General features: G+C 39.7%; 2 protein-coding genes across 13 annotated transcripts in view; both read left to right on the top strand.

Annotated features, from left to right (window-relative positions):
* SYNJ1 (synaptojanin 1) overlaps nucleotides 1-14,295 on the top strand; it is a 70,161-nt gene extending 55,866 nt beyond the window's left edge. For 6 of the 12 annotated variants that reach the window (XM_054193667.1, XM_054193661.1, XM_054193670.1 and 3 more), the window contains 5 exons: nucleotides 1,122-1,160; nucleotides 1,255-1,325; nucleotides 5,728-5,836; nucleotides 6,544-6,764; nucleotides 11,297-14,295. In XM_054193667.1, the coding sequence (XP_054049642.1) occupies nucleotides 1,122-1,160; nucleotides 1,255-1,325; nucleotides 5,728-5,836; nucleotides 6,544-6,764; nucleotides 11,297-12,151 (1,295 nt within the window). In that variant the 3' untranslated portion in view covers nucleotides 12,152-14,295. Of the gene's footprint in view, nucleotides 1-1,121; nucleotides 1,161-1,254; nucleotides 1,326-5,727; nucleotides 5,837-6,543; nucleotides 6,765-9,164; nucleotides 9,189-11,296 lie in introns of all 12 variants that reach the window. The other 6 variants (XM_054193671.1, XM_054193669.1, XM_054193672.1 and 3 more) reach the window with 2 other exon arrangements.
* A 403-nt stretch (nucleotides 14,296-14,698) lies between these two features.
* Nucleotides 14,699-25,877, top strand: CFAP298 (cilia and flagella associated protein 298). Its single transcript, XM_054193798.1, has 7 exons — nucleotides 14,699-15,062; nucleotides 16,934-17,101; nucleotides 19,448-19,515; nucleotides 22,625-22,783; nucleotides 23,271-23,402; nucleotides 25,259-25,354; nucleotides 25,455-25,877. The coding sequence occupies exons 1-7, from the start codon at nucleotides 14,924-14,926 to the stop codon at nucleotides 25,563-25,565; spliced, it is 873 nt and encodes a 290-aa protein (XP_054049773.1). The 5' UTR covers nucleotides 14,699-14,923; the 3' UTR covers nucleotides 25,566-25,877.
* Nucleotides 25,878-26,294: the final 417 nt, after the last annotated feature.

The raw sequence follows: 26,294 nt of genomic DNA on the forward strand, positions 1-26,294 counted from the left end.
TGGGTCCTGTTCTAGCCATGCCAGCGGAGTTGTGGTTTTGGGTTTCTTCTTAATGTGACCCTTTGTAGCAAATACAGGTACAGCAGTGAAAGTCCTAGTATAGTCACAGTCAAGATGCCCTCCTATATACTACAACTAATTTTGGCTATATTGCTGGTTCATTTTTCTAAATTGGCACAATCACTATATGCATAGGAATAGTTCAGGTTGGAAGGGACCTCTGGTGGTTATCTACTCCAACCCCCTGCTCTCAGTAGGGTAAACTGGTGCCAGCTTGCTCAGGGTATGAGTTGCATTTCTGAGAACTGTACTCAGAAACCCATTCTAACTCGTTCTAAGAAAGCAGGGCTGTCTGACAGCTGGAAGTCAACTTGATAAACTAAGTGTCTTATGTACCACAGAGTATTCCTTCCAGTTACTGTAACTGACACGGTGATTTTACCTTCCTGGGAAACAGGCAACAGAAACACGAGCCAGAATCGTAAACTTCTTTGCCTGTTAGAAATTGTGCACTTTTCTGAGGTAAAGGTAATTTTTTCATATCTTGCACTTCACAACTTGAATGTTGCGTACAAGGCTGTCATTAGCATCAGCATGTAAATGTTGAGGTTGGTGCTGTAATATATTTATCCCATAAACAAAGAGAGCAGGTTCAGGAACTGTGGTGTAAACTCTGTAGGTTGCTGAACCATGTATAATTACAGATGTACTCTTCCGATCGCATGATTTTTTGAATCAGCACGTTACATAAGTTCTCTGTGTTTTAAAGACTGCTATTAGAATATCTGCAGAATATACTACAAAAGAAAACAACTTCTTCTAGCACGATTGAGAACACAGCGTACCTGTACAAGTGGGCGTCTTTAGCTTGCAACAAATAGGTGATTTGACTTAATTTGTAATTAAAGGGTCGAATTACTACTTCATGTGTGCCATGGGATAAGAGTGTGCTAGAGTAACAGCTTAGTTGATGGATAGACTTTAATATGTAACAACTTAAAAAAAAATCACTAATGTCTTTTTGCTCCCATTTCCATTAGTGATAATGTACCATTACCGTATATTACCCATTTGTAGTTAATCTAACAAAGATAATCTAATTTTTTTTCCATGCTTCAAAGCACAAAAAAGCCCTGGAACACAAAGAAAAGATAACTTAGGTAATACAGATACATGCTTTGTACTAATTATAATACAGAAAGAAGTTGATTTTGAAATATGTTCTAAGTCAGCGATCTCTAATATCTGTTCCAGTTCGTAATCAGCCTCCACCTTCAACTGGAATTTCAAGCACAGGAACTGCTGGATATGGTACAACCAGACCGGTAGGTGTTCTGTCTTAAAATAACTTTCCTCCTAAGTTTCTACAGTTTATTACACCGTCAGTGGGTTTTCTTAAGTCATAACAGATGTAAGTAAACTGTAAAATTTACTAGTCACTTTACAGCTTATATGAGTTAATTCTCCCAGCAATTCTTGTCTCGACTAAAAATATTTCAGAATATATGTACCGGACATGACTTTATTAATAATTTTGCACTCTATGCAGTCACTTCATAGGCTTCCAAATAATAAAACATTTTATGTCCACTTTCAAATAACCACACTGTTATTCTTTGTATTACATGTTCCTGTTGACTACATTGCTGATTTGGTATGATGAAATGTATTATCTTCTGGGCTGAAATGCGTATCCTGGCGGCAGTGAATTGCTTGCAGGCAGTTAATGTATTATATAGGCAGTTGATTGCTGATTATTTGGTGTGTAATGGAATTTCATACCTTGTTTTAAAAATTTATAAGGGTCTTCATGTAAAAGTGAAACATTCAGCTATTTCAACAAAACATTCAACAAACATTAGTTGTGCATTTCATTCTTTATTTGTGGAACTGAACCGAAGGAACTGAATGAAGGATTTACGGGCACTTGAATGCTTCACTACAAGCAAGAAATCAAGAGATGGGAGACGTCTGCCTTATTAACAGCAGTAAATAGAAGCCTTGCATTAGGGAAGGAGAAAGCGTTTTAATGCCTTAAAGACTTACTAAGAAATGGTATTGTTTGTTGATAATGCTTTAGACTTTGCAGCATATTTCAGAGAGAATTTTTACAGCAGCATGAGGGACTCTTCGTTTCTTTCTATATCTACATCAACCACAGTATTTGTGCTTAATTTGTTCCCTCTGCTGTGGCATTTCCAGGCTCTTTAACTTAGATCATACCTCTTTATACCTGGATCTCTCATAGACTAAAAAGCAGCAAAAGTTGGCTCTTTCTTATTGGTTTCTTGGTCATTAGAGAACTCTGTGACCTCTCTTCTCATTGGGATAATGTTCACAATGACACTCACAGGATGGAGAGCACAGATACAAGTCTTTAGTAAGGCTTAAAAGCATTCTGCTTGCATCAATGTCAGTGGGATAGATACTGATGAGGTTTCTGAAATATCTATAAATACGGCACCTCTTCTTCGACGCCATATCATTCTTTCAGGTAAAGTGTTAGACCAGTTGTTGTGAATGAGAGAGCGTGTGAAGAAGCCATTAAAATAAAGATGCAGCTAACTAAAGAGTTTAAGTTAAATCCATATAAATTTGTTTTATAAAAGGTTCTAGAGTCCCTTTCCACCACTTAAATGAGCAAGAAACAAAAGAGCACTGCCAGCTGTGCATAGATATCACAGTTTTTGTAGAGCTTAAGAAGCTCTTAAGTGAGGCACTGGAACAGGTTGCCCAGAGAAGTGGTGGAGGCCCCATCCGTGGAGACATTCAAGGCCAGGCTTGATGAGGCTCTGAGCAATCTGATCTAGTTAAAGATGTCCCTGCTTACTGCAGGGCGGTTGGACTAGATGATGTTTAAAGGTCCCTTCCAACCCAACATATTCTATGATTAAAGGAGTTGTACGTTACTGCTATTGCTGTTTCTTTTGTACTCTTGTACAGTATTGAAACTACTGAAAACTATTGTTGAAAGCCACCATTGAAATAAGTTTTTGTTGATGTTGGTTTTCTCAAAGACGTTGATTCTCACAGTGAACAGTTCTTGATCTTTGCACTTTTTTGTTATTTTCCCAGAAATGTAAAATGCCATGTTCTAAAATCTGGGTAAAGAAAACTTGGTAAACACAGGAAAGAATGTATTCATTTATCACCATGCGCCTCACTTTTTTTTTTTTTTGGTAATCTGAAGCCAGCATAGGATTTGCCATTTCTAAATCAAAACAATTCAATAAAAAAAATCTGGTGTACAGAAGACACTCCACCAGTATCTTGGAACTGGCATAAGTGCAAGAATTTTTGTTCATATGAACAAGAAAGAAAAAAAAGTAGTACTGTTCTCTTGTGTTATGTTTCTCAGCACCCAGGCTGGACTACAGTTAGAGATGCTTACCCTTTTCCAGAAAGGACCGTGATACAGCAATTGCCACCATAATTTGACAAGACAAAGCTGACTGCATCTCTTCTTTCGCAGATGTTGAGATTTTCTTTAAAAAACAAAACAAAACAAACAAAACAAAACCACAAAAACCCAACCAAACAAATGCAATAGAAGGTCTGAAAAAAACATCTCCTAAGATCTGCTTGGCTTTTCAAGCCCTAGCTCAACGCCTGTTTGGATTTCCTAACTGACATTGCTGCTTCCTTTTTTCTCAGGTTGTTTTTTGGGCAGCATTTAATTTCAAGGATTTCAGGACCAGGGACAGTAGCCACAGCGGCCGCCGCTTCCCACTGAGCAGTCTCGAGGATTATTTTAGAATTCCTTTCTGTTTCTTTTTGATTTTTTTTTTTTAAATACATTTTGGCATTCAATCCAACCATCCTTTTCCCCACTTTCAGAATATTTAAAGAAATGACAAAATGCATCTTGGCAATTAAAGAGAAGACAGATATTTCAGAGGTTAGGTGGTTTAAAGCATTTAGAAAGTTGTTAAAGGGACTCAGCCAAGCATAATGAATCAGACGTTATACAGTCTTTGAAGTAGAGTACATACATCTAGTAAAAGTAAGATCAAGGATGATACTTATTTTGTAGTGGTGAAGTTTCTTTGCTTTTTTTTAAATCATGTTTGTGTAGAGAGTTGTGTAAATAGGGTTTGCTCTGAAACCCATTTCTAGACCATCCACTGTTACTAAGATTTTGTCAGAATATACCAAATACACAAAATTATAGAGGAAACAAATCTTACAAACTATAGAATCATAGAATGTGTTGGGTTGGAAGGGACCTTTAAAGGTCATCTAGTCCAACCCCCCTGCAGTAAGCAGGGACATCTTTGATTAGATCAGGTTGCTCAGAGCCTCATCAAGCCTGGCTTTGAATGTCTCCAGGGATGGGGCCTCCACCATTTCTCTGGGCAACCTGTTCCAGTGCCTCACCACCCTCACAGTAAAGAACTTCATCCTAATGTCTAATCTAAACCTACCCTGCTCTAGTTCAAAACCATTGCCCCTCATCCTATCACTACATACCCTTGCAAACAGCCCCTCCCCAGCTTTCTTGTAGGCCCCCTTCAGGTACTGGAAGGCTGCTTTAAGGTCTCCCCGGAGCCTTCTCTTCTCCAGGTTGAACATCCCCAACTCTCTCCGCCTGTCTTCATAGGAGAGGTGCTCCAGCCCTCTCATCATCTTCGTGGCCCTCCTCTGGACCTGCTCCGATAGATCCATGTCCTTCTTATGTTGGGGGCTCCAGAGCTGGATGCAGTATTCCAGGTGGGGTCTCACGAGAGCAGAGTAGAGGGGGAGAATTGCCTCTCTCGATCTGCTGGCCACAGTTCTTTTGATGCAGCCCAGGATGCAATTGGCTTTCTGGGCTGCAAGCACACATTGTTGGCTCATGTCCAGCTTTTCATCCACCAGTACCCCCAAGTCCTTTTCCTGTCTTGCCTCATGATCTTTTTTGGTTTGGTTGGTTTTTTCCTGAAATCTAGCATTTTTATTCTAACGCTTTACATTCAGCTTTCAAGTGTGGTGTTTGTAACTCACTCAGCTTCAGTTGTAATCTGGAACAGTTTTCTGTTTCTCTTTAAATACAGATGTAGACTTTTTAATTTTGTTTTATGAGAGCAATTCTCTTCCCAGCATATTAACTTCTATTCCAGCTAGTCTGGGAAGACTCCAGTCTTCAGATGAGGCAGAATGTATGTTTTATTAATCCTGTTCGCTGAGGAAGACGAGTAACTGCCTCACAATTAGCAAACATAAGCTTCAGAGAAAAGAACTAACCATTGTCTTTTATGCATATCTTGGACTTCCACTATATAAAAGTGACTGTGGCTGTTGGTTGCAAATGGCAGGCTATAATTATAGCCTAAAAGGTAGATAGTTTCTACAGTCTGCATTGATGGTGGGTTATCAATGTGTCCTTACAAGATCTGCAAATAAACTAGTTGCTGTTGTTGCTTTTGTTGCTTACAACAATTCACAGGCTTAGGTAAAATTAATTTTTTAATAGTAACAAAATAATAAGTGTTTCTAACATTGTTGCACAGGTAAATATTTATATAAAGTTGAAGACTGCTGTAAAAATCCTTTGCTTTGAATTGAACCTTCACCATGTTTTGAGAATATATTCTTTGCTTTTATATGTGCATAAAAAATTAGTTCAGCAATTGTTATCAAAGAATTTATTTTTCACAGAGTCCTAATTATCCTGAATTATTTAGCAGGAGATGACTACAGATCCAAAGCAAAAGTAAAATACTTTCTTTTTCCCAATTATTATGTCAGACTGTTCCACCTCGAGCTGGAGTTATTAGTGCACCACAAAGCCATGTCCGTCCCTCTGGGGGGAGACCAGCACCTGAAACTCAGACCAAACCAGCTGAACCACCAAGGGGTGAGTTTACTTTAGAAGTTAAATATAAATGTCACTATTCAGTCAAGAGGTACTGTCTCTGTTTTGAATGCTTTGCTTTCAACAGATGTCTTCGTTTTTCACTAGAAATTAAGTTTCTTGAACGTAGTAACATTTGACAGTTTCTGTTAACCATCCACATGTATTGTAAACCCTTATCAGATAATAGGCAGCAGTCGAATGAGATCTAGACCCATAGATTTCATGCTATCAAGAGAAACTTTGATCAGATTGCTGTGTTTCATTCTTGAGCACATTGGTGTGTCCTATCATCTGTGTTGACTGCTGGACTGTTCTCTGCGCTGGTCGCTCTGTAATCATATTTGGAATAATGTTTATGTTTAACTCTCAAAGACACTTCCTAAACTTAAATATTTTTTTTAATTGTGTTAATATCAAAATATGCATTTTATAATAGTGACTTCCAAAATCCTTTTAAATACAACTGAAGTACATTTAAGAATGACATGGTTTCTGGTTCTGTATTTTGTATCTGCGGCAATAATTCTTAATGGATATATGCTGAGCTTTCGATGACTTCTAATCTAATTGCCATGAACACCTGCTGGTCTTACAGCTCCTTCTTCTGCAGTTCTGGTGCTTCTGCAGTCACATGTTTTCATTCACTGCATTCTTAACATTTCTATTACAATTCTTTACAACAAGAAACACTGCAAATGTACTTGCAGGCTCACCATTGCTTCCTGAACCACTAAAGCCTCAGGCTGCTGGACCTGCTCAGCCCACCACTCAGCCACCGCCTGTGCTAAGGATGCAGGAGCCTCTGATACCTGTGGCATCACATCCATCTCAGACAAGTGCCCCACAAAGTCTGGAACCCCCACAACCGCCTCCTCGCAGCCGATCATCTCACAGTTTGCCTTCCGAATCTCCTCCTTCACAGCAGCAAGTAAGTAAAAAAACCCTTGTATATATGTTTTTTCATTAGGTAAATTAACACAGCTTGTACTGATTGCTATAGATTTTTGAGAAACTCCTAAAGCAAGCAAATAAACAAAAATAAAGATCAAAACATTGGATTCAAAGATCATCAGGCTCTAGTAGGATAATACTTAATTGCTTATGTATTGTCCATGAATAACTAACATCTTAAATACTAAACATTTAACTTAAGATTTCTTATGACAGACTTAAAACTTATGGACAGCTTGTTCTTAAAATTATGTCGTAATTTGATAACTTTGTATGGAAAAATTCTCAAGCTAAGATATTTAATTTTATAATGACACGTGCATGACTTATAGTAACTAGCTAGCACAGATTTTGCTTATAAAGTAAGCTTTATGGACCACATGATGTAGTGCTCTATGTTGATGATAATTGATTGCAGGAAGACAATACTGATAGATACGTAATAGAAATATATTTCTCCCCATTCCCCGGTGTCAATTAAAATGTAGAAACGTATCAAAATAATCTGAAAATTTAACACAGTAACATTAATATTCTGTTCTGTGGGATCGTTTAGAGTGTTGTTTTCAAAAAAAACCCCCATTTTTCTAGGAAAAGCCATAGTTTCTTCCTACTGTTTAAAAAAATGCAGAAGTAGGTTTTCAGTGTTGTTTATATATACATAAGGCTAAACTTTTTCACTAAAGGCCAGTGCTGTTAGTTTTTACATTATCAGGTGCTAGGCCAGATAATAATTCTACTTGAATAAAAGCACAAATTAATTGAAGCTGATGGGTTTGTGCTCACCTTTTACAAAGAGTAAATTTGTGGGTTTGTTTTCTGGTGTTTGTGGGTTTTTTTAAACATAAACTCACCTGTGGATATTTACAACTATGTAAGTTTTCATCAGTATTCTAGATTTTAGCTTATCTCTACATCTGTAGGCCACTTTCACTAAAGCAGTTAGTTAATACCTATTTTGTACCACAACGAAGCTGCCAAATTCAGTCCTCAGTGAGCTGATTTTGAATTCTAATTGAAAAATCTTTAAATGCTCTTCCTTTCTTTCTGCTGAACCTCTCTCTCTGCCTGTTAACTTTTTTTTTTGTTTGGAAACTTAGGCTAAAAAATGGAGGCTATTTTTGAATACACAGATAGAATATCAGGACTTTTTGTCATTTGTTAGAAAGCATTGTTGCCAGCAGAGAATATACATGGAGGCATAAGGTACTTGTGAATGTACCAATTTTGTGATTAGAAAGAGGTTGCATTGTGTCACTCTTGAAAGCCTTACACTTTCTAAACGTAGTTTTACCACTGATCATTTTGTGAAAGAGGTGCAAGCAGTTCTTTCAAAATCATTATGAAAATTACATTTATCTGTGTGTAGACACAGCAATCACAAATATGCTTACGAACACCGTGAACAGTTTTTTGAGCTGCGTAATGCTGTGGCTATATTGTTAACAATATCCAAAGCAGACAGTTTAAGACCAGTTCAGGGAGCTACAATTTTCTCTGCAATCAAATTCCTTTGATTAATGCAGGCTGTGCAATCACAAGGGAGGCTCACTTTGAGCTTCATTTATTGTCTCCAGCTTAGGTTTTTTATTTCTGTTTTCTGTTTTTTTTTCCTTTTTTATTTTTTAGTTTAGTTAAACGATGTTTATTTCATTTCTTGATTATCACTTGTAAATATGAAGTTTTCTGAGAAAAGGTCTTTAAATAAATACAAAAATCTTTTGAGAGGTAGTAGATTCCAAGCCCATCCTTTGATTCAAAATGTGACTGTGATATTTAAGAACGTAAATCTCTCCTTATAAAACTAATTTCTTATATACAATGGGAATATTCAGGATTCTATAATTACCAGGCAATACATTAAAACAGAAAAGTAGTTATCGTAAATAGATTTTATTTGTTGTAAATTAAGGAGATTTTGTTTTTTGATTGAATGAGAAGGCTTATGGGGTTTTTTCAGCTTGAAAAACTATTACTATAGATGGGTGATTATACCAACACAGTTCCCAGAATGAGGGCTATAGCGCATTTTGTGTTAATAGATGGTTCGAATTAGACTGTCAGTAACCCAATTCTTACAATCAGTCTTCAAAAAATAGCACAATCAGCTGCACAATGAATGTCTGTATGGAAATAACAGTAGAACTGGCTTGAGCTGGGTTTTTTGTCTCTTAATGGTAGCGCTTATAAGTCTTACGATAGAATGCAACAGAAATTTAAAATTTAGCAGAGTGTGTAGTAAGTATTTTTGGTTTGTATTCATATCTCAAAAAATGGCTTTGTGAAAACTTAAAAGTATTGTTAATATGAGGTTGCTTTGTTACTTGGATTTTCTTCCTAATTTTCTTTCCTTTGATGTCTGTTTCTCTTTCACAAGCAGGAGCAACCATCAGGGTAACAGGTATCTGACTATTTACCAGTCTTGTATGTGGTCTCCATCTATTCAAGCAGAAAAGATGTATGAATCTTGTTTTCATACATCTGCAGTCTCATCCACGTTAAAAATCACCTGTCCGCATTAATGAATTGACTGTCATACCATAGTTTGCTTTTCCCTTTCATAATGCAATTAAAAATGATACTGATAACTGTATTTATTAGCACCATAGCAAATATTTTGCCTCATCATCTTTTATGAAACAATTGGAACCTCACGTATGTCGCTTAGTCACTGCTGAACCTCCTGGTCTCAGTCTATTTGGAAAGAAATGAGTAGGTGCTGGAATTAACATTTCTCTATGATACAAATAAATCCTGATGCAATTGCACTGCCAAAGTTTTTTCGAAATAAAACCCGTATTTCACATTTCTCAAAGAACAGAGAACTTACTATTACTCAAAGTAAAATATACTGTTTGCTACAATTCTAAAAGCATGTGGTTACACAATTATTCAGAGCAAATTTTTACCTACAATAGAGAGCAATTGGGGTTCACAGTTTCCTTGGGATCTTGTACTTTTTGATTACTTGGTTAATGAACGCAGGACTTAACCAGCTGGTGCCAAGCTGCATTTGATTTATATTCTTTCTACAGTTCAGTCTTTCACATTTCCCCCCTCATTTACTCGATGCCTTTGTTTTAATATTATTTTCCAAAAAACTTAGTATTTACATAAAAAATACCAATGTTTAACTACTCTATTTATGGTTTGGTAACATTAGGCCTCATCTATTTTAGAAACTCTCTGAGGGAGTAGTACCAGGGAGGCATGTAACAGACATTATTGTTTCAAAAAAACCCACCAGAGCAAATGCATTGTTGTCCACATGCTTCTTTTTTCTTTCCAACCAATTCAAGCTACAACCGCAATTTTTAAAAGAAATTGCTATGCTGGATACATTGGGAGAAACCTACAATATTCTTATTATTCCTGAGAGTCTCTAAAGCCCGTAGACTAATTTTGCATAGCTGATTAGGCAGTGGATATGTGGAGACATGATTCAAACTATGCACGATAAATGCAGTAAAACCAAGACCTTTAAAGACTGAGGTTAGGCTATAATAATGTTGTATCTTAGTTGATAGTTTTAGCCAGCATCCTAGTTCAACAAAACATTAGTTAACAGAATTTTCGTGCTAAATATCCAAACTATTTGGGTATAATAAGGTGATGTGTTAAAATGACACATTTGTTTTTAAAATTTGGATTCTCAGAAGCTGGTTCTAACTTGAGCGTAATTCTTTGTATTCATTCAATAAGGGGAAGCTCCAAACTGTTCTGTCAGTGTGATGACTTGAACAAAGGTAGATATTCTACCTTTTTGGACAGTTGTTACGAGGTATAAAAGCTGCACTGTTGTTTGAAGAAAGGTATAAAAGCAGGAATAATTTGTTTTATTTAAAAGATGAGAAGTTCTGTGGAGAAAACTCTGTCTTCTCCATTTAGTATTATTCTAAACAATGATAACTTGCCATTTTAAAATATTACAAATGGATGACTGTACCTTCACATGTCAAGATGCACTGGAGATGCCTACGGATGCATATGTCTACATAGAAATATTTGAAGTGCATATACTAATTACACTAATTTTTCCTTTCATTGTGATGCTTAAATATCGCTTGTAACATCAGTGTTATAAACTCTCAAACAACGAAACGTAGAGCTTTTTATTTTGTATTTGTGCCAGGTTATCACTTGTTTAGAATATAGCATCATTTCCCAAGTTTCTTCAAGATTTTCTTACACAATGTCCACTAGTGCTTTTGGCTAGGATTCTGACCTGCATGAAGTAGATTCAAGCTGCATCAACCAACACGGGGGAAAACTATGTTTAACAGCTAGTAGGCTTTTGTCCAGAAAAGGGGGTTAAGGGTTATTGTTTTCCAGAAAAGAAGCAATCATTCTACTACAAGTGCATTGTGCAAGTTACAGCCAAATCGTATTGAAGTTTCAGTTTAAGCGCACGAGCTTCTTTTCTTCGCATAGGAGAGTAAGAAATGGGGAGTTAGTAGTAATCTTACAACAGAAGCTACGTGATTACTAAGCACCTTGTTTTCTTTCCAGATTAAAACAAATGGAACGTACGGCACTAAACTTGGAACACAGTTAAACAGTGACCCTTTTGAAGATTTGTCATTTAAGCTGCTTGTGTCCAAGATGCAGACATCTGTTCGAACATCACCCGTTACAACTTTAAACCAAAAGGAGTTGATACAGTTGCCTTCAGCAACACAAAGAAATGCTGATACTTTGAATACTGTAAGTTGCATGCCAGCAATGCCTCCTATTCCAACCTTTCACGCATCCCAGGAACATAAGCGCAGCTCTCCAAATCCATTTATCACTGGACTGAACTGCACAAATCCATTCACTGAAAGAACTCCTAATGCTGGAAATCCATTCAGAACGGAGACGCGAGAGTCTGAAATAACTCCACATTTACTAGAAGGACATGCCGCTTGCAATCCTTTCCCTTCTCTAAATCCCCCCAGTTGTAATACAAGCAAGCCTGTATTTTCTGTTGATGCACCTGAAAACACTTTTTGCTTGCGAAGTAAATCTCTCATGGTAAAAAATGTACAGCCAAAAGGATGGGTAACGTTTGACGATGAGGAGGAGAATTTCAACGTAAAGCTAAAGCCATCTAAAAGTGTTCCAGATTTTAAGCAAATCAGCTCCAGGAAGTCAGCTGGATCTCCAGATTTGCTGGGCACTGAACAAAATACTTTTCTTGGTTCAGACTTTGACTTCGATAATGACTGGAATAAAAGTTCTACTGATTGCTTCTATACAATGCCAGCAAGAAGACCACCTGCACCTCCTGTACCATCAAGAATAACCAGCAACAGCTCCCCCGCTGATCCTTTCACTTCTTTGGCACCTAAGGTGTCAGCAACGCAAGATTTTACAGAAAGATAGATGTTCAAAAATATAAGAGGTTATATTTGTTGCTACATTTATCCAGTAGAACAATTAGGCATTTGAGATTATTCTGTGTGCAATAATTAATTGTCAAGTGCACTGAAACTTAACTCTACTCATAAACAGCCACTATTGTTTGTGTATAAATTTTGAATATGTATATACGGTAGAGCACAAAAACCTATCTGAAATTTATTAAAATCCCGATGTAATAGTATTTGAATAGACAGAGAAAAAAAAGATGAGCTACTAATCTCATTAAAATACCCCAATCTTGCAAATAGTTTTGCTTAGGGAGCTCTCTCCTTTCTGTTCCCCTTTGTGGAATTTCAAAAAAAGAGGCTCCCTGCTGGTAGCCTCCCCGCTCCCTTTTTACTGTTTTGTTGATTGATATTTATCAGTATTTACCAAAGAGCTGCCAAAGTTTATTGAGATTTGAATGTTGACGAGTATTGTTTAGAAGTTGTTTAATTTATAACAGAGGCTATGGATATTTGTAAGGCTTATATTTGAACTTGAGGCACAACAAAAATAGTTTAATTTCAAGATACAAACAAAACTTTGCGTATTAATATATTCAATATTTGACTTTAATTTTCTGTGTCAGTACATTTCAGCTACTAAATCTTATTGTGACATATACTCACTAGCATTACTTCAGAACAATTGTTCCATATCTTCCATTTATGCATTACTATTTTAAAGATACTTTTTTTTCCACAAATTGGAAACAACTGATAGAACAAGCTTTCCCTCAACCTCAGGGAAAAAATTCCCCTTGGGTTTTGAGAAACAAAGCAGCCTTTACCAGTTGCAGACAACGTGTTGAAGCTGGCTCGTCCCAGTCTCCTCTTTTGCAGGCCAGGAAGGCTTTTTTTGTCCTATGGAAAGACCCAAGCGAGGGAGTCAGCAGCCACGTTACAACATCAAGAGGAGGAAGTTGTCTTGTGTGACTGGCCCGTCTGCCCAGCATCCTCCCCATCTACTAGTCTAGTTTTTAAAATCTTACTTTCAAAGTAAATGGGAGAACAGTAATTCTCTGAGCTGAACAATATCATTCTGTCGCTTTGGCAGTTCAAACCGAGTGACTCTTCCTCGCCCAGAGACAGGGACCCTCCTCTGTGTGGTGCTGCTCTGAGGCTAGTGAAGGCTAAGTCACGGTTCTACATATTATGCTATAAAAACAGCAACTCTTTGTGCTTTTATGATTTTCTAAAGCTCACGTGAGATTACATAAAATACAACACGTTGTCATCTTGAGGCAATTTAAAATAACTGATTTCCTTAGCTCCATTTATGTATGCTTATAAAACCCTGCGGTTCTTAAAATTCGCAGTGTCTGAAGACATAACTCGTAGAGGCAGCTGCGTGCTTTCATCCAGAGCTGAATTTGTCACAAGGTTGTCACCTGCCGGGGGACTGCAAATACACGCCTACACGCATTGGCTTTCTTGCGAACAAACTCTACTGGTTCTGCACAACCAGGGACTGCAACGCAACACACTAGCGTTATAGTAGCAAAAGACAGGATGACAGTACCTTTTTTTTTTTTTTCCCCCCCTTTAAATTCTCAAATGCTATCGAAACACTCTTCCTTTAAACAGTATATGCTTAGCCATGAGCTGCAGTTGGACGGAGGAGTGACGACAGTGAGTTTTATATTGTGCTTTTTTCCCCCGTTCAGGTCATTAAACAGTACTTGTACATTTTAAACAGCCGTGGTACTTACACGCTTTGTGCTTCGGTGTGTGAATGACCTTGTTTTAAAACTGTTGCTCTGCACATCCATGTGATTGGTGTTTTGGTATATTCTTACATTAGCAAAACAATTTGGGGGGGGGGGAGGGGGCCAGGGAACTTTTTTGCTAGTGGGAGTTACGTGATAAATATGTTCTTTGTTGAATATTTAATTACAGTGATGAAAAACTACTGTCTAAAATGTACCTGGTATACAGCACCTCTACACTTTACGGGATTACGGAGATCGACGGCAAATTACTGCAGAGATCACAAGAAACGTTCCCAAAAAAACATAGTGTGTATTTATATATCTATAGCTTAACCACTGTAACGTGTATTAAGGGAAATAATTACTAGCAGAAGTTCTGAAAGTACTAAGAATTAAAATTAGAATCGCTCGATGCCTATTTCATGAATTCTGTGTTCCCTGTGGTAGACGGCTCTGTGAAATGTGACCATTTTCTCGCTTTGCGGCGCACGGACACCCCCAGCACCCCCCGCTCCGTCCGTCCGTCCCGCAGCTGCACCACCGAGCCCCCGCCGTACCCACCCTGTCTGCGGAAGGCGGCGGTGTATTCATGAAAATAAACGTACCTGCCCTAAAGGAGTTTTACCTTTTTCTCTCTTTGTCTCTCGGGGTCCGCCGCGCCACCCACACACACACCCGCCCGGAGGGGTGGCGCGGGCCCTTTAAGCGGCTCTGATGACGACAGCGGGAGGGCCGGAAGCGGAAGCGCCGACGGAGAGGGCCGGCGCCGGGTGGTGGATACGGCCGCTGGCCGCTCCGGTGGGCGCTCGGGCGGCTGCGGTGGGCGCTCGGGCGGCAGCGGGGCGGGCGGCACCGCGCCCTCAGGGTGTCCGGGAAGCGCCGGGCGCCGCCTTTTCCCCTCTCTCTCCCTTCCCGCCGCCGGTATCCAGGGACGCGGTGCGGTTGCTGTGGGGGTGTAACGGTACTAACGGCTGCCGCCGCCGCCTCCTCCTCTTCTTCTCCCCGCGCAGAGCGGCGCCGCCGCCCGCCCCGGCCCCGCCATGGTGCGGCTGCACGTGAAGCGCGGCGACGAGAGCCAGTTCCTGCTGGAGGCGGCCGGCAGCGCCCGCCTGGCCGAGCTGGCGCCCCTCGTCGCCCGCATCTACAACGGGAGGCTGAAGGTGCAGCGCCTCTGCTCAGGTACCGGCCCGCCGGCCTCCTCCCACCCTAGCCCCGGCGGGCGCTGGCTTCTCCCCCTGCGCCCGAGCGGGCTCACCGCCCGGCCTGGCCTCCGGCGGGTGCGAAGCGCTGAGACGGGGGGACGGGCGGCCTTCGGAGCAGCGGGAAGCAGGGCTCAGGAGCTGCTCCGTCTCCCGGGTGTTCGTTGGCTCGCAGACCGGGAGCAGAGGGGGTGGCGCTGGGAGGTTACTTGGCTGCGGCCTGGCAGGAGTTCTACGCTGGCAGAAGTTAAGAAATACCTCTCAAATGCCAGCTTGGCAGCAGGCGAGCCATCCTCCCCTAAGTTTAAGAGAACAGTGAGTACCCACCAAAACCACCAAACCATGTGCAAATTCCCACCTTCTGGTATTTTTGTAGTCCTTATTTTTTGGAGCCCGTGCGGCTCCAAGCTTGCCACTGTACATGGCTGAAAACTCATCCATGGAATGACTGAACTGCAGTGTGTCCTGTCCCAGAGCAGCTGCATAAATCCTTTGTGACCAGCAGTGTACCCTACAAACGAAATGATTGTTGTCAATGTTGTCCTGTTGTCTACTGCATGCTTGGTGCAAGGCATCCACTTGCCACGTGATGGAGAATCACTGGATGTGTCTAAATGAGTGCTTTAGTTCAATTCACGAGGTGGCTTTTGAAAAACATTTACTGTTTGTCCCTGCTGACCCGCTTTGGTTTGTATTGTGTATCAGCCTGGTAACGCGTGAGTTCAGGTTCCCTTCAGATGAGACTGACCTGAAGGGTGCAGCCCGTCTACACCTGGTGTGCTCCAGCTGCAAATATGTATGCAGTGTATGAGGCTATACTGATGCGAATCCGAAATTAAAAAAAACTCCAAAGCCCAGACACTGTGATTACAATATTTTCAGCACTCACTTGTTCTGCAGATCTGCTGCTGTTGCTCCACAGTACTTGCTAATTTAGTTTTAGCCTGTATGTTTTCATGTGGGTGCCCGTATTCCCAGCCATGAGAACAAAATTGCCATATCTTGGGACTCGGGGTACTTTTGGTGTGTCTGTTGTGATATGGATGTGCTTTAATTAGTGTAGTGAAGGTAAAGAGGCTGGATGGCCTTCAAGGAAAGGATGCTATGAAGTGGGCGACAGCTGGATTAGTAGTTCTGGGGGAAAGTAATGAGCGTAGCTTGCAGGCCAAGGATCAGATGCTGTAGGCTAGATAACAGGGTTAGGAAACCGCATCCACACACTGCCTGTTCTCACTGCGTGGGACTGTGCATTGGTAACCAGCATTTACACCTCTCTATTGTCTCAGTTAGAATTATCCTGGACCGTTGCTACTTGATTAGACATAAATTACTATGGAGACTTTTCTTTATTTTTTGTTTCATACTCTGTGTGAATCTGACCCTTTGCGTCAGATGTGGTATGGACAAAGCTATAGGTAGTCCAGTTACATATTTTCTCAACTGCAAATAAATTAATTACTGTATAACAATAAAAAGTTTCCCCATTTTGAAAAAAGTTGCTTTCCCAAAAGTACTTAGAAAATGGAATATGCAGTCAGCTAAAGCTGACTAAGGAAATACCAAACAGAAAAAGTTTATGGCTAGCAAGTATGTGTAGGTTTGCGTACCTGCACTATGTCATTTGTTACATTGTTTCATATGTGTGAAATGTATGAATTGTAATGTAATTACAGCATATGTATCTACATACGTGTATTTATATACCTTATTAGTTATTCCATATACTTAGCTCTTTAAAAGCTGAAGGCTAGGAGTATGGTTTTCCCTGCATGTATGTATGTGAAAGGCTTTTGTAAATTGTATGTTCTCAATAACACAAAATTTTAATCTTGTTCTTTAAACCCTTTAAAGAGATGGAGGAGCTGGCAGAGCATGGTATTTTCTTGCCTTATAATATGCAAGGACTGACAGATGAGCAAATCGAAGAGCTGAAGTTAAAGGATGAGTGGGCAGAAAAGTGTGTGCCAAGTGGTGGAAGTGTCTTCAAGAAGGATGAAATTGGGCGAAGAAATGGACACGGTAAATCGACTGCAAATGTTTGTTTCTTTCCCTCCAGACACAGAAAACCTATTATATAATGAGGAACATAAAAAACATAATTCTGGACCTTTCACTTTTACCTCACTATCCTGGAAGAAGAAAAAACCCAAGTAGATACCAAGTATACGTTTGATTTCAGGCCAGTGTGTTAGCTGGCTCATGCTGATTTGCTAATGTGGTTTAACCCCAGCCGGCAGCTAGGATCACACAGCTGCTCGCACAGTTCTCCCCCTCCTTCCCCAGAATGGCAGGGAGAAGAGGGAGAAAACTAGGAGGAAGTAAAAGGGGGCGGGGGGGGAACTCGTGGGCTGAGATAAAGGCAGTTTAATAGGACAATAACAGAAAAAGGAAAATAATAATAATAATGGTAAAAGAATATACAAGATAAGGTAACACAACACAAATCACTCTCACCACCTGGTGAATTGGTTGCCCAGCTCCTCTTGGGCAGTGATCACTGATTTCCCCCCCCGGCCAACCCCCATTTATATACTGACCATGACGTCTACGGTGTGGAATATTCCACTGGCCATTCTGTTGTTCTGTCTGTGCTCCTTGGCTTCTATAGGAAGTTGGAAAAAGTTCTTGAATAGTATAAACATTGCCTAGCAACAACTAAACCAATATGCATTATTGACATTCCTTTCATACCAAATCTGAAAACACAGCAACGACTAGAAAGAAAATTAACTCTATCCCAGCTGAAACCAGGGCAGCTAATTATAAAAATCACCCTATAAATAAACTATATTAAAGGCAGTCATAGATTTGTTAAGAAGTAGCTATTTCAAGCGTCTGTTTTTACAATAGATCAGTTAAGCTGTCAGTTACATACATATGTCTTCTGTCTTGGATTAGGACCTGGTGTAATGGTGATTTAAAGCCAAAATAGTAGTATATCTCTTCAGCACATATGCTGTTTAACTTTGCAACTGTAGTACTTGAAAAGTGAACTCCAAAGATAAGTAAACAATTATCAGAAGCAAGTTTGACTGTTTCACTGTAATTTGTAAATGTATACCTGTGTACTGTTTTTCTCCAGAGGCTGCAAGATACGTTAACAGGTTGTTTTTCTACTATTTCTCCTTTTTTCTCATTCACTGTGGCTGAGACTTACTGAAGTCACTCCTGTCACTTTTTCTTGCTGCAGCTCCAGCCAAGTGGTTTTGCTTTAGCGCTTGGCGTGTGTATCGAGCACCACTGTACAGCCAGGCGCGTGAGGACTGATTGCACGGAAGAGACCGCGATTGTCTTCTTGCTGTCTGTCCCTGACACCACAGCAGCCCTTGTCGGGTTGACAGCCCTTTAGATGTTGATTGCAGGGCAGCTCCGTTAAGGAGGAATCTTCGACTAACTTAAATCTTAACTTGTCATGCACAAACAGCTTACTCCAGGTGTCTTATTTTGGGGAAAAAAATTCTTCTAACACAACACGTTGCCCAATAAAATTTAAGCCCTTGCTGAACTTGATCAAGAGCTTATAGCTAAACGTCTTCCCTCCTAATTGTGTTCTCAGAAATAGCTGAATGTCTCGAGCAAAGCCTGTCTTGTTTGGCATGGTTTTGAGCAGTGTTGGGCCTTACAGTAAAAATTTGCAAGCAACTTTAACGTCAGAACAGTACCGCTTTTACTTGTAGTTGTACTTGGGTATTTATTTGTTAGCAGGAGGACACCTTTGTAATATGAACAAAGTTACATATTGAACAGCATGTAAATGTGGGCCAAATGAAATACCATCAAATGGTGCATTTAAATATTCAGCTGTGAATGAATATGATTAAATTGGATTTTTGTTTTTGAGGAGAGGCGTTTTGTAACAAGTGAAATAGGTAATTATAATGTGAAATGCACGTTGTATTCACAAAACTGCATTTGGTGTTAGGTTGAAATCTTAATTGGAAAAAAGTCAGAAAACCCCAAGCTCTTGTCCCCTTTTATGCATGTCTGCCAGCACAGCCCACCATAGACCTAAGTATGGCATGGGAAAGAGAGTCTTGGTTTTGGTTGTGGCGATTATGAAATTATGGCTGTTGCTTTCTACTCAGTACTTTTATCCCAGATGAAGTTCCAAATACCAGTCAGATGTCTTTGTGCAAAAGTAAGTTTGTCTTTCCCAGGAGAAATACTCTTTTGTTTCTTAAGTTAGTAAGAAATATGGCAATGAACTATCAAACTGGTAAATGGACTGCAACTTAGTCGTGTCTCTCTTGCTTTGTGATTTAACAATGTTTCATTTGCTTACAGTAGAGGATAACCTGGACAGGTCATTTGCTTGGGTTTTTTGTCATAAGTGTAGACTATTAAATACGTGTCTCTTATTTTTAGCTCCAAATGAAAAAATGCAGCAAGTTATAAAGAAGACAATAGAGGAAGCCAAGGCATTAATCTCTAAGGTAAGTTTCCTGAAGTAGCACGTGGTATGTAGTACTGTCTTAATAGGTGCTATGTAGTTGGGCAGCTTAAGAAAAAATAGACTTTTTTCAGCGCAAGGGGTGAGAATTTTTGAGTAGTATCATGAAGTGATGTGAATAGTCTAATAAAAGCTGACATTTCTGTTAATGATTTTCTTAATGGCTTTTGGCAACTCGGTTCAACAAGTTAAGGAATCAGATATTAAACTCCAAGTGAATGCTGGCAACCGAGCCCACGTTGAATGATTAAATCACGTTTAATTTTATCCACAGGCTCTTAATTTGCTATTGATGCGTTCTTTAGGTGAATGCTTGTTGTGTTTTGTGGTGAAAAATTAACAGCGTTCTGTGATGTTCCTGGAAAAAAATACCTTCTGCTCCTTAACATAGTCTTTTGAGTTTCATGTGTAATTAATTGAAAAATATGTTCTAATCTCTTAGATTAGGCCTTGGTTTTACAAGCACTCGGACTCATGCTTAGTCCCAATGAGTTTGTGTGTTTAAAGATAAGTGTGAGGGTACGTCCTGATACTATGGTCTCAATTATTCAGCCTCACTTTACCAAATCTGTAGATGGTCTGTATTGTGTCTCAAATTTCATATGATTTTGAAACACAAATTAAGTAATATTTATTGTCAGGTTGCTTTTTTTTGTAAACATATGAAAGTAATTTTCTTCTCCCTACCCCTACAATTCCGGGAATTGGTGTGTGTGGAACTTTAAAACTGCTTTAAACCACTTATGCAAATAGATAGCATTACTGAATTTTTAGTGTTGCCTGTGCGCTTAAGTTGGCCTTCTTGGCTGTTTTGTTGCTGATAACAGTGTCATATCGGTGATTTAGAGTGAGCAGCTCAGTGTTTCCAAAGGCCTTGTGGAGGCAAGCAGAGGAGCTGCCCTGTCGCCTGGCAGTACTTCCAGTGTGCTGAGTTGCAGCAAACCTTTTCTGAATTGAGGCAGGATTTCAGCCAAACTGTTCTGAGTCGTAGCAAAATCTACACAAAATGAGAGATGTTTCAGATTAAAGCTTCTGGACTCGAAAGATTTTCTCCAGATGGACTTCTTTTTCTGTTGGATCGCATCTCATCAACTCTATTTCTAAACTTGGAGGAAATTAATAATATCTAGTTTTACTTCTTAAGTCGAAGATATCTTCAGATCTGGTCTCCACTTTTCAGGACTTCCTGGGTGAAACTTCTAACTATATGTTGTCATTTACAATAAAAAGTTGCAAAATTCACAGAATCATAGAATCGTTTTGGCTGGAAGAGACCTTTAAGATCGTCAAGGTCAACCGTTAACATAACACTGCCAAGTTACCACTAAACCATGTGCTTCAGTGCTACATCTGCATGCCTTTTAAATACCTCCAGGGATGGTGACTCCACCACTTCCCTGGGCAGCCCGTTCCAATGCTTGATAATAACCCTTTTAGTGAAGGAATTTTTCCTAATATCCAATCTAAACCTCCCCTGGCGCAGCTTGAGGCTGTTTCCTCTTGTCCTGTCATCTGTTACTTGGGAGAAAAGACTGACCCCATGTCACTACAGCCTTCTCCCAGGTAGTTGTAGAGATCAATAAGGTCTCCCCTCAGACTTCTCTTCTCCAGGCTAAACAACTCCTGTTCCCTCAGCCGCTCCTCACAGGACTTGTTCTCCAGACCCCTCACCAGCTTCGTTGCCCTTCTCTGGACCCGCTCCAGCACCTCAATGTCTTTCTTGTAGTGAGGAGCCCAAAACTGGACACAATATTCGAGGTGGGGCCTCAGCAGTGCCGAGTACAGGGGGACAATCACTTCCCTAGTCCTGCTGGCCACACTATTCCTGATACAGGCCAGGATGCTGTTGGCCACCTTGGCCACCTGGGCACACTGCTGGCTCATATTCAACCGGCTGTCAGCCAGCACCCCCAGGTCCTTTTCTGCCAGGCAGCTCTCCAGCCACTCCTCCCCGAGCCTGTAGCACTGCATGGGATTGTTGCGACCCAAGCTCAGGACCTGGCACTTGGCCTTGTTGAACCTCATGCAGCTCGCCTCGACCCATCGATCCAGCCTGTCCAGATCCCTCTGTAGACCCTTTCTACCCTGAAACAGGTCAACACTCCCACTCAACTTGTTGTTTGCAAATGTCCTGAGGGTGGACTCGATCCCCTCAATCAGATTGTTGATAAAGATATTAAAGAGAACAGGCCACACTGCAATGCGTGCTTACTTACTCCAGAAATTACAGCCGTTCACTGGTGAATGAAGTTAATGGTAGTTGGTGAAGTGGTTTGTTACGTTCATCACTTTATAATGATGAAAATGGAGAAATACACCTGTGTATTTAAAAAAAAAAAAAAAATGCTGATCATCTGAGATTAAGAAACCAATTGTACTTGCCAGTTAACTAGTTTAAGAATGTCCACAAGGAGGCAACATTCCCTTACTCTCTTTTTTATAAACCTTGTTGCTTAAAATATTGGAACTGTGAAATCCATAAGCAAAAACTTTTTCTTCTCTTCCAGACGCGTCATTTTTCCTCTATCCAAACCCTCTGTTGCAGTAGGGTTTGGAATGATGTCAAGTATTTGATCTTACAGATCTCTGCATAAGCCGTGCAATATGCCAAGTTTTACTCTTCTGCTCACATGTGCTCTATTTTTTTCCTGAAGTTTTAGGCCCCCCTCCTGCCCTCACTCGAATTCTACTGTTTTGAATCTTGTTCGTGAATCTTAAGTACTTGGAACAAAAAACTCCCCATCCAGTTTCTGTGGTCATACGCGTACTTGTTTGAATGCCTGTATCCCACAGACATCTGTTATTAAATACCTCCTGCACGATTTAGTGAAGATTTTTATTTTATTTTTTTGCCTTCCCCTCCCACCCCCCACCTCCCCCCGCCCCAGTGTAAGCAAGCTAAATGGAGGGGGCAAAAGTGTAGTGATGTATCCAGAAGTCAATATGCAATTGAGAAAATTTGTGCTCCTAATATCTTTGTGCAGCCAGTTAGCTTTGCTCAAATATCCCACTGTTACCTTTGAACTGACTACAAAGCAAAGTCTTTCTGCATGTGTTTTTTAAATTACCAATGATCCCTGCCTGTGTTTCAGAAACAAGTTCAGGCCAATGTGTGTGTTAACATGGAGATGGTGAAAGATGCATTGGACCAGCTCCGAGGGGCCGTGATGATTGTGTATCCAATGGGATTGCCTCCGCATGATCCAGTTCGGATGGAGTTTGAAGATAAAGAAGACTTGTCGGGAACTCATGTATGCAGTAATGTATTTGGATTATCTGTAGTGCCTGGGTTAAATATGTGTTATACTGTTCTCTGTTTTGTCAATGAAGGTTTTTTCATTTGCACGACAAATTTTGTTCAGTATTTTTGTCTGATAGTTTATGTAAAAGCACACCAATAGCTTAACTAGAAATAAGGTTAATGAAGTTTATTTCAAATGTTACAGAGTTGAGTTCAGCTAAGTTTTGGATCCATTTTAAATAGCTTGTAGTTTCTTTCTAATGCCAGTATTGAGAATTTATTGCCCAAAGTGTTTATGTTAGATGAAGATTGAATGGGATATAAATGAAAATGCTGTAGATTAATATGAGGAGAAAAATGTAGCAGAAGTATAGTGTAAAATCGGGTGAATTACATTGGCCTTTCTGTTAAGAATTCCAGAAAGATTTTCCCTGAAAATTTTTCAGGTTTTGAAAAAAAGGCAAAAAACCAACACCCTTTTTGTTTATTTGTCACAGGCTGGACTTGAAGTTATAGAAGAATCAGAAGCACAATTATGGTGGGCAGGAAAGGAGTTGAAAGAAACAAAGTTGCTCTCTGACTATGTAGGCAAAAATGAGAAAACAACCATCATTGTCAAGATACAGAAAGTAAGTATTGCTGGGAGATTTCTTTACAAGTTATTCACCTTTGGCGGTCTAATTCTCTGTGGAAGAGAATTGTCTGTAGGTGTATAAAATGGGTTAGATTAGTTCTGGCTTAAAACTACATCTATTTTAAGGTTTTCATTTATTATATTCTGTGTTTTTCTTTAGTAATTCCTTTGCCTGTCAGTTAAATACTGTAGTTGCTATTACTTGCTCCATAGCACTTTTCTGAAGTACAGCAATGAGATATTTAAAAATAGATGAAATAGCAACTGAAAAGTTTAAGAAACCTCAACTGGCTTTTCAGTTGGCTTCAGAGCCTGAATTTACACTCTCCCAAAGTGTTCAGTGAGAACTCACTGAGTGCTAGAAGGAAAAACCACCCAGTGGTGCTGTCAGCTGCGGCTCACCTAAAGCTTCCAGCTGAAAGAAACGAGACTTTCCAGTCATCAGATGTGATGAAACAGATAAGGCCTTCTGTATTAATTGTAAACATAGGTCTGATGAGTCATCCTATGGAGTAATGAGCTAAACTGAGGCCAAGACCTCCTGCTGCTCCTCTGTTATAGACCTGATGCTTCAGCAAAAGCCAGTCATCAAGTGTATACTGATGTCTGACACAACGGTCCTGTTCTGGCAATATCAGAATTAGCACCAAGCCACTGGGACTGTTGATTGTTTTTTGGACAAAATGATTTTGTACTAACTGTGCAGTTGTGTTCATTTCTGGTGAGAGTGCCATACTCAAGGGAAGAATGTTTGGTGTTTCAGTTCATTCTCAGAGCTTTGTCAGAAGGTGCTCACCGTGTTTGTGTGTGTATGTATCTGTCTCTCTGTATAAAATCACATTCAGAGGGTGCTTTTGTGAATGTCAAATGTCTCGGAGTACTTACCCCTAGCTCAGGATTACTCCGGAGCTGCATTTCACTTCCATGCCAGTGAGAGCTTCTCTGCAACAGAAAGCATTACTGGTTATGGCAGATCTTATTATCTGCAGATGTCTGTAATAGAATTACTCAAAGAGGAGTCAAGTGATTTATGTGTTTGTCATTTAGAAGACCAGAATTGCTTTCTCTTTCCTATCAGGTTGGCTGAGAAGTTGTGTGACAACTCAACAGCCATTAAGTGTAGGCTCCCAAGAAAGTTGTCTTACTGTCTAGTTAGATGATGGACTTCTTCAGAGAACGCAAAGTCGTACGGTGGTTTTCTATCTGACAAGAGGTGCCTGCATTCTTGTGTTGGAGAGCTAATTTAAACCACCTCAGACCCTTTTTGTTTCAGAGAGGATTCACCATCTCCATTCAAACTGTTATGTTTGCTATTGTTGACAATAGCTGTCATCAGCTGTTTTCTGCTGTGTGCGTCATTTCTTCCACGAGGACAGTTGCCTGGAAAAAAAAAGAAGTTCTTTTATTTGTAGTAACAAATAAAATTTCTTTTATTTTAGTGTTTTGTAACTGCTTTCCTTCCCTGCTTTACTAAGTCATATGCCATCTTGAGTCTGTATTAGCAGGGGAGCTAAAGATGGATGGGCCCATCCTGAGACATCTAGAACGGCCGTAAAGTAGAGAAATTTATTATGTCTTTTAGAGAGGAAACTTCAGTAAAATAGACTCAATCCTGTTTGCGGCTTCCATTGATGTCCACAAAATCGACAGCATGATTCAGATGCTGAGATGAAAAAATAATTCTTACTGAATGCAGCAGAAGTTTCTCAACATTTATTTTCCTGTCCTGAGGGACCTTATTAAATTTGAAAAATCCTATTGTCTGAAGAAAGATTTTGCTATCTTTGCGTAGCAGCGTCTCTTTTGTATCGCAAATGTCATCATAAATAAAATTTATGATTTCCCTTTCAGAAAGGACAAGGAGCTCCAGGGCGTGAACCTCTGATTAGTCACGAAGAGCAAAAACAGATGATGCTGTATTACTACAGAAAGCAGGAGGAACTTAAGGTAACAGTGTCTTTTTACTGTATGCGAGCTGTGCTGTTGTAGACGCTAGCCGCAGGTTACATTTGTTACCGCCTGCTTAACTTGTTCGTTCTGTTTACAGAAACTAGAAGAGGATGACGACGACTCATTTCTAAATGCTGAGTGGGCAGACAACCATGCTTTGAAAAGGCAATTTCATGGTGTAAAAGACATCAAATGGGGTCCAAGATGAAGCTCTGCAAACACCTTTTTGCCTCTGTAAGCTGTTTGGTTGATAGACTTGTTTGCAGTGAGGAGTTGTGTTGGGTGCAGTAGGTTCTTCTGACACAAGCTGGAATTGTCCCTTCCGTAGCAGGTGCCTGTTTCAGCCTTAGGTTTTCAATTAAAGTTTACATTTCTGTGTAACTGTAGCAGCACTTGTCTCTGCAAAGGGTGGAATCAATCCTGTTGAAGTTTGTTATTTTATTAGAAACTTGTAATTTGAATATTGAAATATTAAACTATTTCATAGATAATATAGCTAATAAATATGCAGTAGAATGTTTGGTATTGTTTTGAGTGGTCTTTATACTTTCTTCCTGATTTTTGCGTTTATTTTAGATGTTACAGTCTGTAGAAGGTAATTTATTTGATAAGAAATCAGTTTTCCCAGGCTAATCCAGTGAGTTAGTGATTGTTATGTGCTTGTTTGCATTTCAACATAGCTAATTCCAAACTATAATTTTTAAATGAGTTGACCTCGTAACAATTGTTTAAAGGAAATATTTTTATATAAACACAAATAACACAAAAATCCTTGTGGAATGCTTCATTTTCATTCCTTTGGTTTAGTTTGCACTGACATTGGAAGCCAACCTAGTGATCCCATTCCGTTTAACAAACTGTTAGCCATGATGCTTTTATCTGCAAAGCCACCTGCTTTTTTCTGTAAACAGAAACCTGATTACAAAGTAGCTCGGAT

The sequence above is a fragment of the Rissa tridactyla genome, chromosome 1, assembly GCF_028500815.1.
Source record: "Rissa tridactyla isolate bRisTri1 chromosome 1, bRisTri1.patW.cur.20221130, whole genome shotgun sequence".
Classification (NCBI taxonomy): domain Eukaryota; kingdom Metazoa; phylum Chordata; class Aves; order Charadriiformes; family Laridae; genus Rissa; species Rissa tridactyla.

Excerpts from the sequence above, each read along its gene's own strand:
- CFAP298 (XM_054193798.1), top strand. The coding sequence starts at position 14,924 with ATGGTGCGGCTGCACGTGAAGCGCGGCGACGAGAGCCAGTTCCTGCTG. Across the intron at positions 15,063-16,933 it reads GGTGCAGCGCCTCTGCTCAG|AGATGGAGGAGCTGGCAGAG; the intron begins GTACCGGCCCGC and ends AACCCTTTAAAG. Across the intron at positions 19,516-22,624 it reads CCAAGGCATTAATCTCTAAG|AAACAAGTTCAGGCCAATGT; the intron begins GTAAGTTTCCTG and ends CCTGTGTTTCAG.